This window comes from Trichoplax adhaerens, genomic scaffold (assembly GCF_000150275.1).
Source record: "Trichoplax adhaerens TRIADscaffold_22 genomic scaffold, whole genome shotgun sequence".
NCBI lineage: Eukaryota > Metazoa > Placozoa > Uniplacotomia > Trichoplacea > Trichoplacidae > Trichoplax > Trichoplax adhaerens.
In genome coordinates this window covers 864,767-883,447 of record NW_002060963.1, presented here as the reverse complement: position 1 = coordinate 883,447, position 18,681 = coordinate 864,767, and the positions used below count along the sequence as shown (strand labels likewise).

The following is an 18,681-nucleotide window of genomic DNA, read 5'->3' as shown; positions in this document are numbered from 1 at the left end:
CAACGAGCAAATTGCCTCAATTGTCAACGCCCCCTATTGCGAAGTTGGCCGAGTGTAACTCTGCTAGAGTACGCTAACACTACATTGAGAGTATACTGTAGTAACGATTTCTTTTGCAGCAGCAACGCTCATCCATCCGGACTTCCTTCCGTACAACTGCCCACGAGCAAATTGCCTCAATTGTCAACGCCCCCCTACTGCGGAGTTGGCCGAGTGTAACCCTACTATGGTACGCAAACGCTACCCTGAGTAATATACTGTATTAACGATTTCTTTTGCAGCAGCAACGCTCATCCATCCGGACTTCCTTCCGTACAACTACCAACGACCAAATACCCTCAATTGTCAACGCCCCCTATTGCTAAGTTGGCCGAGTGTAACTCTACTATGGTACGCAAACGCTACCCTGAGTAATATACTGTATTAACGATTTCTTTTGCAGCAGCAACGCTCATCCATCCGGATTTCCTTCCGTACAACTACCAACGACCAAATACCCTCAATTGTCAACGCCCCCTATTGCTAAGTTGGCCGAGTGTAACTCTGCTAGAGTACGCTAACACTACATTGAAGAGTATACTGTAGTAACGATTTCTTTTGCAGCAGCGACGCTCATCCATCCGGACTTCCTTCCGTACAACTGCCAACGAGCAAATTGCCTCAATTGTCAACGCCCCCCTACTGCGAAGTTGGCCGAGTGTAACTCTGCTAGAGTACGCTAACACTACATTGAAGAGTATACTGTAGTAACGATTTCTTTTGCAGCAGCGACGCTCATCCATCCGGACTTCCTTCCGTACAACTGCCAACGAGCAAATTGCCTCAATTGTCAACGCCCCCCTACTGCGAAGTTGGCCGAGTGTAACTCTGCTAGAGTACGCTAACACTACCCTGGGCAGTATACTGTAGTAGCGAGTTTTTTTTACAGTAGCAACGCTCATCCATCCGTACTTCCTTCCGTACAACTGCCAACGACCAAATTGCCTCAATTGTCAACGCCCCCCTACTGCGAAGTTGGCCGACTGTACCCTACTAGAGTACGCAAACGCTACCCTGGTCAGCATACTGTAGTAGGAAAATGGCCTAGGACAAGGCAGAGAAAGGATCGACGGTGAGTACGTGAGCACCACGCTCCATTCATGATGCGACGTCACATATACGCATGACGCCCAGGCGTCATTTGCATACGCTTCAAGTCAGTATCACGTCGTAGGGGTCATTCCATCACACCATCGGCCAACCTGGGTCACGCGCCGCTCGCTGGTTGGGCAGCCATCGTCGTCAGCTCTTGTTTGCTAGCAAAATAAATCAATCAATCAAAAGTTTGCAGACTACCTAACTATTCGTTCTTTGCTGCTATTACCAATCGAAGGACAAAATGACTGATGAGAGTGCCTTAACTACGGTAAGTAGGTGGTAGATGGCTTGTTTATCTTGTTGGATGTCGTAGGGAGGTAGTGTAGGGGATGAGAATTGCGTTTACAAACATGGTCGAGGCCAGGTTGGCATGCTAATGACTGGAGATGGAATAGAAAGCCATCTTCATTCTCTCCTACTTCCATGCTATTTTGTTTAATAGCATTGACAGATTGGAAATTGGATCATGCTTCTACCATGATCCAAGTGCTCATCATGGCTTGTAAGGATGACTATCTTGTCGTGGACATACAGTCCACGACCAGTAATACGATAGCACACCATACGGTAGTCATCGTGGGCAGTCTGACATCATTTGCATTGCAGGATAGCCAATCTAAATACAACTGGAGCAAGAAATACCATAGCAGCATCGCAGTAGACTGCATGATTGCCCACGATTGTTAGCTTTACAAGTAGGAAAGTAACTACCACCAACTTCTTACGGACTGCAACAGAATAAAAGTCTCCAGGATATCCAACACGATCACTGATTCCTACCCTATTGACAAGATCAATCTTTCAAAAGGTGATGAAATTTGCGTAGAGGTATCCTTAACTTGTGTATAAAATACAAATGAGATACAAGCATCTTGCTAACCAATGTCATCGACATACAGTTGAATGGAATAGAGAGACTGGATAAGCTTAAAATACAACCCAATTCCACTTTCAATGACAGCTAAAATACGATAGAATCATTGCTTACAGTTCATCAATACATTCCCATCCTAGCTGGATAATGATATAAATGATACCACACACACACACGATGAGAAAAGAACAGCAGTATCCACTGGGTTGTATTGTCGATAATTCACCATGGCTAGCTTACAAGTAGGAAAATAACCATCACCAATCGATTACGAACTGGAATAGAGTAAAATGCATCATAAGAGCCCACATACTGAATGAGATAAGCCATTGAAGCGTACTGACAACATCTAGCTTTCAAAAGGTGATGAAATCGAACGTCTTCTTTTTTTTTAGTGTGCAATCGATTATAGTAAATTGCTAACTCATTTCATGTGTCATAGCTAGTGCAATTGGCAGACTTGATTAGTTTCCAATACGACCGAATTTTACTTTAAATTGGATCTGGAATACGGTACAATGATCACAGATGCGAAGTATAGCAAGGTCTGATTGGTATACATTCACCAACAAGAGGATCAGCGTGCTACCATGAATAGTCATAGTGTAGCATGATAGTCCAACACAATTGGACAAAGAATGACCATAGCAGTATCCATCTGATTTTGATCATCATCCAGAATTATTAACCACAACGGATTTCTTATTGACTAGAATAGAGTTAAAATAGGACAGATATCCAATTAGATAATCCAGTTGAATTGAATAGTCAAATCTGATAAGCTTCAAATGCAACCGAATTGGACTTTAAATTGTATCCAAAATGCTGTAGAATGATAACTAATGCTAGGTATTGAGCTACGGGATCGCTATAAATCTACTAATACCATCATCATAGTATTGGAATAAACATGCATAACAAGAATCTAGTCATATCCTAGCATGATAGCATAATGATAGCGTAGTCATGAGATATAAAAATACATTTGAGTCATTCAGTAAGTCATAGTTACAAGCTAAGCAAAACTTTTTGTCGCCCAGAATTTTTGCGTTATTTGCCTAGTAATACTTGAAGTCTACTTCCAGGCCTAATAGTCTGTACATACTACATTTGTTGCACTAGACGGCTACTTTTACTCGTATAATAGATCTCTAGCTTAGCCTGATTAATACAAATATAATTTTAATGGTCTACTATAATCACATCACACGAATCATCTTCAGTGGACACTGCTGGTACAAGAGCTTAAAATTTTCATGTAAAGACTCGACAATATTATACCAAGTAGTCGCCATGGCTGAATATTATTCATGGATGGAGAAAATCCTTAGTAACTAATCCCTACTTGTCAATAATCACTATTCACTTCAGAATCGCAAAAGTTACTATTTGTCACATATGAGAGCGATCGATGTGCGATGCCTTTACAGATAGACCTTACATCAAATACATATATAGAATCAATTCAATACGGACAGCATACTGTAAGATTGATTGATCGTGTTAATGCTAAATATGCACTAAGCAAGTCAAAAATGGAATACTCTACACGTATACGATGACGTTAATACTACTAACGAAACGCCAACATTCTGATAATCTTACTTTAACTAACAAAAGTATCTATCTGCCCATTTCTTCTAATACCAATATTCTATTCTATTTTATACGCGTATGAGGGTACATAATCTTCCTATACCCTATGGCAGTCATTCAGTTCTTGCCAAAGGTGTTTGATGTAATCAACAAGCTAATGACTTCTTCTGAGCTGTAATGAAATGAAGCCATACATACTGCAGCAGAGTTATTTGGCAATCATCATATCTCACGTTGTACTGTATTGCCAAATTTCAACAACAACCTACTCTCGTAGGCTCATCGGAAAAGTATTCGCACATAGAAGGGAACAGCATACGTAGATAGCCTTTAGTGCTATGATGACTCACGAATTTCCAACCAAAATGCCCATACAATAGTTACTCAGACATTCATACAACTGTCCATTGCTAATTCATAAACAACCTATTTTACAGTTGTGTGTAATGCTTTGCATTCACAATAATTTTACAAACATCTACAGCAGCTCTGGAGCCTTAAATATCTTGTAACGCTAATATGCGAATTGAGATTATAAAAATGTTGACTAACCGGCATTTATTTATTGTCATCATGAATTATACCCATATATATCAATGAACAGCAAAGCAAGATGTGGAACGTTGCTGAATTTCAAGCTCAAGCTAAACGTGATTCTGAAATTGCTATGCAACATGACTTGGATGCAATGCTACAAACTGCTCCTGCCGATCAAAAAGAGGCAAGTACTATGTTCTAACTATCGATGCATTTGTGATTATATCGCATATTGAATTACGTTAAAACTATCACGCCTCTGCTAGTTACCACGACTATAAACGTTATGATCATAAGCATTAAAGGCCGTTTCTTGAATTTGGTGGGTATCGTCATTGACGATGATCTCCAGATTTGAAACGAGTGTGGCAAAGGTGTATCAATTCTTGACAAGGATATAGTTACTGTACAACTTTACTAGATGATACTACAGTGTGTTGATTTCAGTAAAATATTATGTATATCGACCGTCAGCAGGATGTAGTAACAATTAACCTGTCATCTTTATTAATAACGGCCATCATGCTATTACAAACAGAGAATGGGCAAGGAATTGAATGGTTTCAGCAAGCTATTTTCAAGGTACATTGAAAATAAAGGTTCCGCAATCAAGTGGGACAAAATTCGACCATTGCCGGAAGGAGCAGTAAGTTAATAAATTGAACAAACGGTAAAGTTCCTATATCTGACAATAACTCGAGATACCAAAAACGAACGGTAGTGACAACAATTATCTATTTGTCAATCACGTTTCTGCTAGACTATGTGATGCTACAGTTCTATATACTTATTCCAAATTGCAATTTATTACTTTTGCCTAAAATTTTTTGCAATGTCTTGTCACGATATCAAACTTGAACAAAGCGAAACTACATTATACTCGTATAGAATTGCAATTAGGATAATACCAGTCACTATCGATCTTTCCTGATTCATACGTTACCAGCAATTTCACACCTGTGTTAATTATAGATTGTAATGATAGATAACATTTTAGCAAACACTTTAGCCCCTTTTTCAAATCATCCGTTATGTATTATGCAGATTTTTATTGTTATATTAAATAACATTATGGCATATTGTTTATCTGCTATAAGACTTTCCTATCACAAACCGTCCTTGCTATGTAGTGTCATAGACGACTAGAAGAAAAGTAGTCCATGGTATTGTGCAGATTTTCTCTGTCAGCTAGTCACACATGTATTTGTAGATACTAGTTATGCGCAACTTTGAAAAAACTGCAATGTAGAGACAACCATATTAAATGCTATCTAATTAGATACACGAAGTACTTTGTATCGTAGTTATCCAAATCATTTTTTTTCTCACGATTCAACGCCATCTAGGTCCGAAAGTATGATGATATCAAAGTACGAGAATCCGAGGTTTCCAGAGCTCTATTAGATCAGCTAGTGGTTTTAAAACTGAATGGTGGATTAGGAACTAGCATGGGTTGCACTGGACCTAAAAGTATCATTACTGTCCATACTAATGCAACATTTCTGGATCTTACCATTCAACAGATTGAGGTAATAAGGAGTCTTCAAATTAATGATATCAATATTTTTAAACTATTATAGGCAATTATTAAGCTATGATTAATGAGCTACCTTGTGCTGCTATATAATAAATATAATTTGTGATCATTTTGTATTAATCAGCAATGCAATCAGTTCTACTGTTTGTTAATTCTTATATTTTACTGTACATTCAAACCTAATAAAAGAACAAGCCCTACTCGAATTAATTCCTTATATACGTTTTTATAGTTCTTGAACGACAAGTACAATGCAAGCGTTCCGTTGGTACTCATGAATTCGTTCAATACTCACGAAGATACGCTGAAAGTACTACGAAAATACAAATCCGCTCGGGTTGATATTCATTGCTTCAATCAGAGCCGATATCCTCGCATTTACAGTGACAACCTGCATCCTGTTGCTAGTCAATTTGATGATCATCATGATTGGTAAGCTAACAAGAATTGATCACTTTGATAGTATCCGTGTAAGTAATATCCAATGTCAATTGTTTCATTGCTTTTTATTTTATAATCCTTTATAGTTGGTACCCACCCGGTCATGGTGATACTTATGCTGCTTTCTCTAATTCTGGACTGTTGGAGAAATTTTTAGCCATGGGCAAACGCTATGTTTTCATTTCCAATATTGATAACCTAGGAGCAGTTGTTGATATGTGTATCTTTGTCATGTCATAAGTTCTATTGTAGTATATAGTAAATGCGTTTGTATTGTATACAGCACTATTATTGTATTACCGTCTTTATTAATACATCGAAAGTTAAGTACCCATGAACGATTTTTAGGAACATTACTTCAATAGATTATGCCTTAACACGTCAACAGCTATTTTAAACTACTTAGCCAGCCCTACTGATGGTGAACGATGTGACTTTGTTATGGAAGTTACTGATAAAACTAGATCTGATGTTAAGGTACTTTATTAGTAATACATAATTGAAAGATTAAAAATTTACTCAATATTTATTACATGATTTAAGTTCTCTAAAATGATGCATATATTATGGCTACTGTATTAGGGTGGTACGCTCATCAGTTATGAAGATAAATTGCGTCTTTTGGAAATTGCTCAAGTCCCTAAAGATCATGTACTGTCACATTTATAATTATCACTAGACTCAATTGCTGATGATAACATGGTGTATATTTCATTTTATTTAGGTCGACGAATTCAAATCCATCAAGAAATTCCAGTAAGTCTTACATAATTAATAAAAACATATTACCAGTTGTCAATGAAATGTAACATAAATCTAAATATTCGTTACTTCAGCAAAGATTTGCACCTACATGCTATAATTAACAGTATTAATCTTTAAAAAGATTTTATTGAAATGCAACAATAATGGAAAGATATACTCCTAGACATTATATTTTATGTGTAACCATATCAGCTACGAAGGAGAATTTTAATTTATTGTGAAATCTTAGGATTTTTAACACTAATAATATTTGGATTGACATGAAAGCAATTCATGAGTTGTACAGCAGCAACGCCCTAGACATGGAAATTATTGTGAATAACAAAGTGAGTATCTGTAATGTGGAAAAGATCGGTATTTTTTTCTGATAAGACCCTCTCATGTTAGTGGTGTTATTTCATGGATGAAAAATTTTACAACGTTTGTTACTTTGTTAGACAATGGATACCACCGGTGCACATGTCATACAGCTGGAAACCGCTATTGGAGCAGCCATCAAATGCTTTAATGGCGCCCATGGTAGCGGAATAATTTCTATCAGTGCATCAGATTATATACATTACATCACTAAAAGCACCTTTTCAGCATAAAACAGAGATTTGTCTCGTATGTTTTATATTGATTTAATAAAACTTTATCTTGTAGGCATTAATGTACCGCGTTCCCGCTTTCTGCCAGTTAAGAAAACGGCTGATCTTTTGCTAGCCATGTCGAATCTATATACTCTGAGGTGCGGTACCTTGGAAATGAATCCTGCTCGTTCCTTTCCAACTGTTCCCCTAATTAAACTTGGCGATGAATTCAAAAAGGTAACCGTCAAGTAGTTCAATTGGAACTCTTTACTGATACAGATACTTTAATTATGCTTTTTGGTTTATTGTATAGGTCAGAGATTTCTTGAGACGTTTTGAAGATATTCCAGATATTCTAGAGCTAGATCATCTCACTGTATCCGGAGATGTAACATTTGGAAAAAATGTATCTCTTAAGGTATAGATCGATATGTGCAATATTTGTTTTTAATGTTACTATGTTCAATTATTGTCATTTAAACCACACTGGTATTGTTAACTTATAAATTAAAATTAAATTATAGGGCACAGTTATAATAATAGCTAACTTTGGCGAGAGGATTGACATTCCTAGTGGCGCTGTCTTGGAAAACAAAATCGTGACTGGAAATTTGCGCATTTTAGAACATTAGACCCATTCTCTATACAAATATTTTTAACTTAAAAATTTTACGTGCTGACTTAGGAAGATTTTGGTTACAATTCTAATAGTTTATTCTTGGGAATTTTGTGCGCATAATTTGTGATTAATTCTACATGCAAAACTATATAATGCCATTGGGATAGTGTTTCTGAAAGAAATGCATGAGAAAAATTTTAGCTGCAAGCCTACTTGTTTATTCCTTTGGAATCTGTACTCATGATTTATAATTAATTTTGCATACGAATTGTGTCATGCCTCTTTAATAATGTAGCAAAGGAAAATTTATGACACGTATGATGACCTACGTTTAACTTGCGCTACTTGATTTTTTCTTAATTCCGGACTAAGTACCATTATTATATTAGGGCCTTCACCTTTATTATGTAGTGGTTGTAGTCATTTTATGATATCCTGACGTGAGCAAAACGTTATCCTATTAGCCCTTTAATCCAAATAAAAAAGTAATTTCATCAATCATCAACTTGAAGCATAATCGTGTTTATTAGTAGGTACTACGAATGGACTACTTGCGCATTCCTTTTTGGCATTAGAAATTACTATTAGTGCTTTACGAGAGCCTAGCATTCTCTATGCCTCGAATATCCGTGGTAAGAAAGAGAAAAATTTTCCCACTTATCAAATGATTCCTGATATCCTGTACTATCGCTGTAACTATTCAAATATTTAGTATACAACATACGTGTAATTAAAAAAATACTTATACTGAGAAACCTGTACATGAAGGTAAATAGAAAACTAAATGGTTATCCTTAAAAGAGGTAAAATATAGCCAGTTGTGATTATAATCTATCAAATAAAAGGGTTTTGGTTTATTGTAGTCATTCGCTAAGATATCTTGTAAAGACATGGAAAAAGTATTAGTTATATCTGGAATCGACGACAGTAATCTTGAGCAACTCTGTGAGAGTAGAAAAAGCTTGCATGATTTTTCAAGGGTGGGGTAGGATAAGCACAACAGCTATCTAACTACCGTTAAAATTGTATTTTAAAACGACCTTCAACTATAATATATCGAGTGAATGGAAATGTACTACATCATTCTACTTTGCTCACCAAAGAGACATTTATGGAAATACGTAAAAAATAACAGATGCCTTTGGATCATTAAATGCAAGTTTATCTAATTCTGATCACATTGGATTATGCAATTGGATATTAATCTTGAATACGAGTATGTAGGGGTTAAAGTAATTTTATGATATTTTTCAACGTAAAAATATTATCTTATTAATTATTTTACAGGCATAAATGAACAAATAATCTCAAGGCAAAGTGTGATCAAAGTACAAAAGATCTGACTAATTCGTCAATCTTTAAAACATATCCTTTAAGCGCCATTGCGCGATATTCCAACATTTTAAATACTTCGAGTGTCTGTAGTTAAATATGCAAAACTTTCTGTTTGTCGATTAAATAATGATGGAATCTTTATGTTATCGCTGTAATTATATTTAGTGGGGGGTAACGTATTTTAGGAAAATATATCTAAAAAATTTTTTGCTAGTTGATTTTATTTGGAATAGAAGTTTAGAATAATGAAATAAAAAAAACGATGAATCTGTGGATAAGGAGTTTCTAACACACGCCAGGCGAGTGTAAGTAATGTCTGCAAAATAAGGCCAGCCGGCGTGGAAAGCAGATTTGTTTCTTTCGGTACGATCGTTCTAAATTTCATGCCAATCGATCAAACCTACTGTAATGGCCGAGTAATAGTCTTTTACTGTTACTATATTATTATTGTTTGTACTACCAGTACAAAGTTGCCTAACTTGGGTCAAGTCAATTTAAAAATTTTTTGCCTGTAAAATAGATCGAGTCCTAACAAATCTTTAAGCACTTTCTCATGGTATTTTCCCCAAATTGAGATTGACTTATGCTTTTAACAAGTACCGTATGAATAAAATATTAAAGTTTCATTGCGAAATTTTACAGTTTTGTCATTTTAAAATTTTAAATAATATTGAAATTATTTTGTGTACGTGTTGAAAAGTACAGTTTAATAAATTTATATTTAACGTTGTTTTATTTACAAAATATTATTCATGGACAACAGGTAAATGTTTGGGAGGTTATCGACACAATTGCTCCAGAATTTTATAACGCAAATTCAGCGATCTTATTAGATGATATCTTAATCACTCTAATTTTTAGTTTTATAATATATTGCAGAAAATGGCCAGAAACAATGACTAATAATAGAAAATAGCCGTAGCGGTTGCAGCTCGACCAATATAAATCCAAAGACTGCTATTGTAAACATAATTATGCGATGTGATTGGCTTTATTTTAATTTGCATCATCATTTAAATATGTAACCATGGAGTTAGCTAGATTAAAGAGTGATGCTATTATCTACAAATTCTGCAATTTAGAGTGCTGCTTAGCTATATTTACGAATAAAGTAATTTATGTTAAATTGAGCCCGAAGTAATTGATAATGTTAATCTTGCACCATCGATCGTAACTGTTATTTACCTTTTTAAGTAGAGTTAATCAATCTGAATGTTATCTATAATAAGCGTATTTGTGGTATTATAGTTAATAGTAAGAATAACTTAAGCTCTAATTTTCGTTACGAAGACGTATGAAATTTATCAAAAAGTTATTGGACAAGTATTACGAGGTTGTCACAACTAATGGTGATTGATTACATAACAAGGATATCTTCTTTTCTTCAAATAATTAATGGCTTAGTGATGTAAAAAGCTTTCTTGTTGAAAACGGTGAAATGGAAGGATTATCAATAGGAAGTTCTAATAATTTAAGAAAAGAAATACTTATCACCTCGACACCATTTACTAATCAAGGTGGTAAAGAACGCCTTAGATGGAAGCATTTATCCCCTCGTTTTAACTGGAAGCGAAGACTTAATGGCAGTCTTGGCCGATTTACCCCTAACAATCAGGCTCAAGGCGACAAGGCGTTGGATTATTCTCCCAAAGCTACAATCAAAGCCCAGACTGAAGCAAAATCGATCACTTTTATTACTATCCCTGATAGCAATAGTGATGAAGAATGTAAAGATAATAGTCAAAACAGGACGCCATTTACTAGTCTAGGCGAAAAAGAAGACTGTAGAAGGAAAGATTCATCCTATTTTGTTAAGAGCAAGCGAAGAAGGCTTAATAATAATTTTAACCGATCTCCTACCTCTGGCAATCAGGTTCAAGGGAATAGCGCGTTCAATTATTCTCCCAAAGCTACAATTAATGCCCAGACTGCAGCAAAATCGATCACTTATATCACTATCAGTGATAACAGTAGCGATGAAGAGTGCAAAAATAATAATCAGAATCCGTCAAATCGTGCATTAATTAAGGTACGACAATAATATCTTCCAATTTATCAAAGTTTACTTACTATTACGAATTCTTGTCATTATCTTGCTATATTACTTTTGCGCTTCGGAACATCTAATATTGCCTCAAGTTTCATGATTTTATTTGTTATTTACCATTACCATCAAACTATTCCTACATAAAAATTATCCTCTAAAACTAGCAATATATTAATCTTGAAATATGAAATTAACTTTGATAAACCTTTCATTAGCTGAATTTTTAGGCGTTTTATTTCTAATCATATAATACTCGTTGATTAAAGGCTAAAAAAGAGTGCAAACGATCAGATAATGCCAAAAAATATGAACAGTTGACGTCAGGCATACCAAACGATACTTTTCTAAATCAAAGGTAACTAAACCGCTATTGACTGATTTGTCGTGTCCAATAAGTGTTAAGAGAAGAAATATGAAAGTCTGTATATAACAGCCAGTATTGAAATTATCAGTTATCACTTTATTGATATATATTCACCTTCAATTTTTAATACAAACCTATTAAAATAATGATAGTAAATTACTTTTTATATCGTACAGGAGTAGCTACCAGATTGTGTAAAATTTTAGAGATGCTGTTTAAAAGTAAATAATGAAATTGTGAACTACCCTTATCGTGATCATTAAGTTTATACAGAACTTCTTTTCAAGAAGCTATAGTAAAGTAAATTTCCATCGTAAACTAATTTAGCCTAAATTAATTGTCAGATAGTTGGTACAGTCAAGATATAATCAAGATTATTAATACCTAACTACGGGTTTGCTAGCAAATCACTATCTCCAACTTTCATAAAGTAAAAACCGAGATGAAATATCTTTATCTTGTACAGTCTTTAATTCTATAACGTTCAATAATTATTGTCAGATCAAAAGCAATCTGAAATTGTTATTCACGAATACAATAAATATTAGCATTGTCAGCTAATAGTTATCATAATTTGACTAATTATTATCTTTAATTTTGTTAAACATAAAACAGAACGATAACTATTATATTATATTATATACTTGTATAATGTTGTAGTATTCATATTTTACTATTAGGCTAGATTGGCAGGCTATAGAAATATAAATGAATATTTAGAATATTATTTGTTAATGTTTTATTAATAAATTGCTGTCTTCCAGTTCTAAATCTTCCAAATCAAAATCATTCGAAAGTTACTATTTCCATGAGCACTATGTAACATTTCGTAACAACACACCCGAATCAGGTATCAAAATACTATTAAAACAACATCTATATAAATATTCAAATTTTAATGTTGTAATAGCAATCTTCAACATCTTATACTATCGAATCAATTAAAGCTTTGAGAATAGAATACTTGCGATTGCACTTGAAATATGAAATTGCCATCCTTATAAATCAACATGATTGCAAAATTCTATTTGAAAAAATGGATAAGAAAGATTGTCCCTATGCATTCATCTGCCATCATCAAATTAAAATTCAATGTAATCCATTGAACAAGGAAACTATTCTGAACAAGATTTACGAGATATTACACTCGATCACTGTTAGAAAAGACCATTTTATTAGTAAGAGTTCTAAATTAGGAAGATTTTTGATATCTGGCCAAAGTCAAATGAAATTGAAACATTTGCTAGATCTAAATAGCTGTTTAGCTATCGCTCTAGACGAAAACCACCGAAGGTACAATTTAAGAAGCTGTAATGAAATGTAGACATGGTTAAATTCAATTATTGACAATCCAATTTATCTTATATATCTTGTGTGTCACAAATTCATTTTATGAAAACTCAACAAGTATCGTAGCGATTCCGTAAATTAGTATGCACTTGGTAGTAATCATTTATTGATGATGCACCTTACTATTTTAAGTTAATTAGTCCATCATTAAAATCTATTGAAAAATATTGCAGCCTTTTATTGGCTGTAGTTCAATAAGTAATTAGAATTTGTTAGCATCCTGATTTAATAGTGCAAATATTTGATATCCAATTTCTATCTCATAAACATTAATTATGCATGACTCTTTCTTCTAACTAAATATTGCTCATACTTGTATAATACAGCTTAGAAACTTTTAACACTACTCAAACAATCAAAATAGCTACTATACTTGGTCAATTTTTAATATCGAAAATTAATATTAATTCAGCAAGATGTTATGGAAGTGCAATTATTAGCATTATATTTCAATCTCGCCAACTAATTTTGCCTATAATAGATTCTTCTCTATTAGAATTGATAGTAAATGATGATCCATCTTCAAGTTTTCTGCAAATATTACCTACACTCATATAATTAGTTATTGGCACGTATTCAATATTAGTAATCTGATAGGAGAAAATAAAAAAGTCTCATTTCATCCACTAATTTTAGGTACTGCGATTGCATATAAATATCTATGCCTTGTTTTATTATTTTTATTATCTTTTGCAGTAGATCAAACACACAACGCATCAATATTAACTTGCTTTTAGGAACAATTGAAAAAGAGGGAGCAAAAAATGTATGTAAAATTGAAACTATAGATATTAGATATTATTATTAAAAGTTAAGCTTTGTCTATGTCTTTCCTTACTTGTTAAGTTAAATATTTATACGGTACGTATCAAGAGGAATGACATTAATTTCATTTTTGCATTACTAACGTGAAATCTTCAGGCAGATGTTATTGTGAATTCTATAAGTCTGCGAAATTATGCATCAGGTGCCATCGCCAAAGCATTATATACAGCTGGTGGTAAGCAATATCACTCTGAATGCAAAACTCAGTTAGATTCTTTAGGAGCTGAAGATATTGGAAGCACCAGTGGAAGCTTTTTTGGCTGTAAAAAAGTGTATCATATTCCATTCTTAAGCTCTTGCAAATCTATCTCAGTAAGTCAGCAAAACCTTTTCATTAATTATTGTAACTCCTCTGAATTATAATTGCCATTTCGTATTAAGAATGGATAGGCTTACATAATGAGAATATGTAATTGTAATTTTTATGATAAATCCCATACTACAGTGGTTAAAGGACAAGTTAAAATGTTGCCTAGAAAAAGCTAATAAAGAATCGATGAAATCGATAGCAATTCCCGCTATTGGAATTGGTAAGATTGGGTTACAGATCGATCAGGTGATTCCGGGTATGTTTGATGTGATTTCAAACTACTCACATCAGCATAAAAATAACACTTCCTTGAAAACAGTTTATTTTGTTACTCTACCAACTCAAACTGATCATCATCGACAATTCAGAGCTTTACTACGTGATAGAAATGATAGCTTAATTGGACAGCAAGATCAACTTATAGCAACATCAGATACTATGCAATGCCCTGACAATACTGTAACAGCTACAATATCGGCAGCTATACCATTCAATCAAATACATGATCACAAAACGATTCCATTAGTTACAAAGAGTAGTAATAGCAATGTTGTACATAAATCTAATCTTAGCTACGAGCTTTATTTCACCGTTCACTGCTATAATGAAAGTAAATGTAAACTATTCCGTGTTAACCTCTATCATGGAAATATTATGGGAGCTACAACAAAATCTATTCTCGATATGACAGCATTATGCGATCAACATCGCCAATTAAAGACATTAGATGGTATAATGGAGAGTAATAGTCCACAGCATACATTGAAAACTTTGCAGTATTTACCTAATTTCCATTCCAATTATAATTTATATCAAATATGCCCATACGGATGTTTAACAGGTGTAAATCAATTATTAAAATCTATTAGTACCTATGGAGATCAATCTGTATCACTCCCATTACCAGGTATAGAATTCAACGAAGAGCATACTTATCAGATATTCAAAGCGATAGAATTGTTTCTCACTAACAACGATCATAATGGGAACAGGCTAGATTGTATCGATTTTGCCTTAGGCTCTAAGGATCGAGTTGAAGAGATTGCAACGTGGATAAGAGAAGAGATTACTAAATCAAGATTAAAATTGCGATGGGAAATAACTTTTAATAGGACAAAACAGCAAAATGGTTTCAAAATAATTTACGTATCTAAATTCTTTACCAAAATGAACCAGCTGCAATCAATCATCAATGAATATGGTCAGAGTTGGGGATCTTTTGAAATTGCTGACGATGATTACTTTATCCATGTTGACAAAAATCGTTGGCATCAAATATCGTTAGAATTTTGGTGCCAATACAATACAATTTTAGTCGGATATAATCAAAATAAAATGATACGAATTCATGGATATGAAAGCGATATTTTAAAGGCAATATCAGCTATTCATAAATTATTTGCTTCTCGATTGAAAGAAAAATCCGATATCGAAGTACAAGAAGTGATTGCTAAAAACATTCCATGGTATGCCGTCATTGATCAATCTAAAGTCCAATTTGATAGTAAATTGAATTATGAAATTGTCAAAAACTATGAGATTTACTGCCACAATAAGACCAAGATGATTTTTAATGTGGATTCCGGAAGAAAATCGATTGATTATAAAGAAATGATCATTACAGTTGATGGAAAGCAATATCCGATAGGGCAATTTGCATCATCATGTGAGTAATAACCTTCAGATAGATCGATTAAATGGTAGAGTTTAGTAGCAAATGCAATTTTAATTAATTGATGATAATGTTGACGCATGAGTTTTTCTTCTTTTTTGTCTAGTGGTGAATATATAATATTAACAACAAGTAAAAATGATATTGCTGTATGCTGCATATAAATGAGTGTGGTTACAAAATAAAGGCAATAACTTTCAAAGTAATTATATATGAATCAATCTATTCTATCAAATAGGCAAAGATATCGCCGTACCTCCACATTGGGATACAGCTGATGGAATAACAGATGGCTATTATCGTACTTTTGATGTCACCAATCCAAAAGAGCGAAATGAAATTTCGTTACTTCTTGGAAACCACCAAATTCTCAGATTAACACGCATCCAAAACTGGAATCTATATCGCCGTTATCAAATTATGAAAAAAGAGGTTGAAAGTACAGTTCAGAAGTATCAACCAGGGACTCAAGTCGAAAGAAAGTTGTTCCATGGTACCACAACAGCAAATACCGATATTATATGTAGGAAAGGATTTGATAGAGATTTTTCAGGAAAATCACGAGGTTAGTTAAAGACGTTTTCATACCCTCTTAGTGCTTACCCTCGTAGAGCTACAATATGAAATTAACGGCATTTATCAATAGTATTGCGTTTCTTAATTATATTGAAGTAATTAAATTGCTTAGTATAATGTACGTAACATTGAAATAGTGGAAAATATTTAGAGGCCATAATATCATAATTAGTCCAGATATCATTTGTATCATTTCTTATCAAGTAGCATAAGAATATCAGCTTATTGAAGCAACATGATTAATTAATGAAAGATGCTAGCGTACTCTATCAACAACTTCATCATTATAGTCAGATTAAAGTAATAAAATATCTTTAGAGATATTGCTATCATGGCAGAGCATTAGCCGTACCGTTTGCACTCTTTGAATGAAATTGAAATAATTTATATTTAGTACAGTATATTTACCATCATTTTCAATGTCCCCTGTTAAATATCGAAACGCGTCATCAATATCGTATATTAAAGCCAAAGTTGATGTAACTAACCTACAAAAGTCAAAATAATTGTATTATGGCTACATCTCCTTTACTATCACATCTATTATATTCTAGTATATAGCTAATGCCATATATTAGAGTTGAAATTGAATTATATGACATGTTAACAAATCGTATTATCGTATAATGAATATCCGACTTATATTCTAAATATTACAGGTGCTATAATTACATTTTATGAAGTACAGCAGTCAGTATGCTAATTATATTCTTTAAATTGAAGTTATGAACATGATTAAAGACCTCAAAACAAATTACAATACAATTACTAGCATACGGAGGTCTTTAAATGATCTTCAATATTTCATTATTAACGTGTAATCAAGACATAATTGATATTATCCTAACAGTAAATGATCTTTTTCACTGTACTAATCTGTAGGTTCTGCACTTGGAACAGGGACTTACTTTGCTATCTCTGCTACTACATCTCTCTCTTATGGGAAAACATTAATAATAGCTCGAGTTCTAACAGGCGTTTACGCCAATGCAGGTTGTAGCAATAAGCCTAATTTATCCATTATCCCTGGAAGTAAATCAGAACGAATCCATTCTGTCGTTGATAATATGAATAATCCATCTGTATTTGTAGTATCAAATGATAATTCAGCTTACCCTGAATATATTGTTCATGTTTAACATGTTCTTTCTTCTATATTGATGCAGTTATTAGTGTGTTGAATTTGTCTAAGTATGAAATGAATTACAAGTATAATAAAAAAACTAATTGGTGTTGATTAAGTTAATCTAGGCATTATTCCTCTATCGTTTATACGTATACGAAACACTAGAAGATAACGTAACTTAATCTTAGTATCTCCAAGTAATTTTCCATTTCCATCCTTTAAGTACATTTACGATAGTATTCATCGACATGTATGTAAGGTAGAAATCTGAAAGATATTTTTATTTTTTACCATCTTCTTTCAATAAGCCTTTTAAAGCGGTACACATTGTTACTGTATAAGCTATAAACTGTTCAAATTTTATATACTCTAACCTTTCTAATCCAACTGTAGTATTCGTACAGGACTTGCAAAGTAGAATAGCTAGTTATTTAGTTTTTGGTAACCTTATAGATGTTTTTCTTCTCCAATTCTATTTATAGAGTAAGTTTGAGCTAGATGCTCATCTTGAAGTAACTAATAGGTCCCTATTTTCAATCGAACTGTATCTAATAACTAAAGTAATAAGCATATATGGGTACCATCAATTGGACCTTGACTCTTAACTAATTATGGTTAATGTAGCATTAGTATCATGATAGCAAGATGAAATCAATGAAACAGGCCTATGCAATAGTATAAAAAATTATAGAATCGATGTTATAGATCGATCCAAATATACTAGTACTACCAGTATTCGAGATTGCATTCGTTCTACTTCGCGTACAATACTGTACTTGTACTTTTTACTTTACCGTACAATTAATAAAACTTATTCATAATAATCTATATACATAAAGTAAAAGTGGATTTTTTTTGTAATGCCATCACGGCCAAACGGAGAGTGAAAGGGTAAAACTTTGCCCACCTCCTGAATCAGCATTAAGAGTAGATGGTCCTTGTCGATTTTAAAGCAGTCAAATAACTTTAATGAAAAGTTTTAACCTGTGGACTCTATA

General features: G+C 33.5%; 3 protein-coding genes across 3 annotated transcripts; all 3 read left to right on the top strand.

Annotated features, from left to right (window-relative positions):
- Positions 1-4,220: 4,220 nt before the first annotated feature.
- On the top strand, positions 4,221-8,091 carry TRIADDRAFT_32175 (uncharacterized protein; the record flags this gene model as incomplete). The annotated part of the gene is made up of 13 exons (XM_002117242.1): positions 4,221-4,339; positions 4,685-4,790; positions 5,491-5,673; positions 5,914-6,113; positions 6,209-6,342; positions 6,511-6,599; positions 6,705-6,773; positions 6,847-6,878; positions 7,117-7,213; positions 7,325-7,406; positions 7,533-7,696; positions 7,773-7,877; positions 7,984-8,091. 13 exons carry the CDS (start codon positions 4,221-4,223, stop codon positions 8,089-8,091), a joined length of 1,488 nt encoding a protein of 495 aa, XP_002117278.1.
- Positions 8,092-10,851: 2,760 nt separating this feature from the next.
- On the top strand, positions 10,852-12,532 carry TRIADDRAFT_61290 (uncharacterized protein; the record flags this gene model as incomplete). Its single annotated transcript, XM_002117241.1, has 3 exons — positions 10,852-11,442; positions 11,727-11,815; positions 12,505-12,532. The coding sequence occupies 3 exons, from the start codon at positions 10,852-10,854 to the stop codon at positions 12,530-12,532; spliced, it is 708 nt and encodes a 235-aa protein (XP_002117277.1).
- A 328-nt stretch (positions 12,533-12,860) lies between these two features.
- On the top strand, positions 12,861-17,696 carry TRIADDRAFT_61289 (uncharacterized protein; the record flags this gene model as incomplete). The annotated part of the gene is made up of 6 exons (XM_002117240.1): positions 12,861-13,117; positions 13,871-13,940; positions 14,096-14,311; positions 14,445-15,975; positions 16,220-16,546; positions 17,440-17,696. 6 exons carry the CDS (start codon positions 12,861-12,863, stop codon positions 17,694-17,696), a joined length of 2,658 nt encoding a protein of 885 aa, XP_002117276.1.
- Between the last annotated feature and the right edge of the window lie 985 nt (positions 17,697-18,681).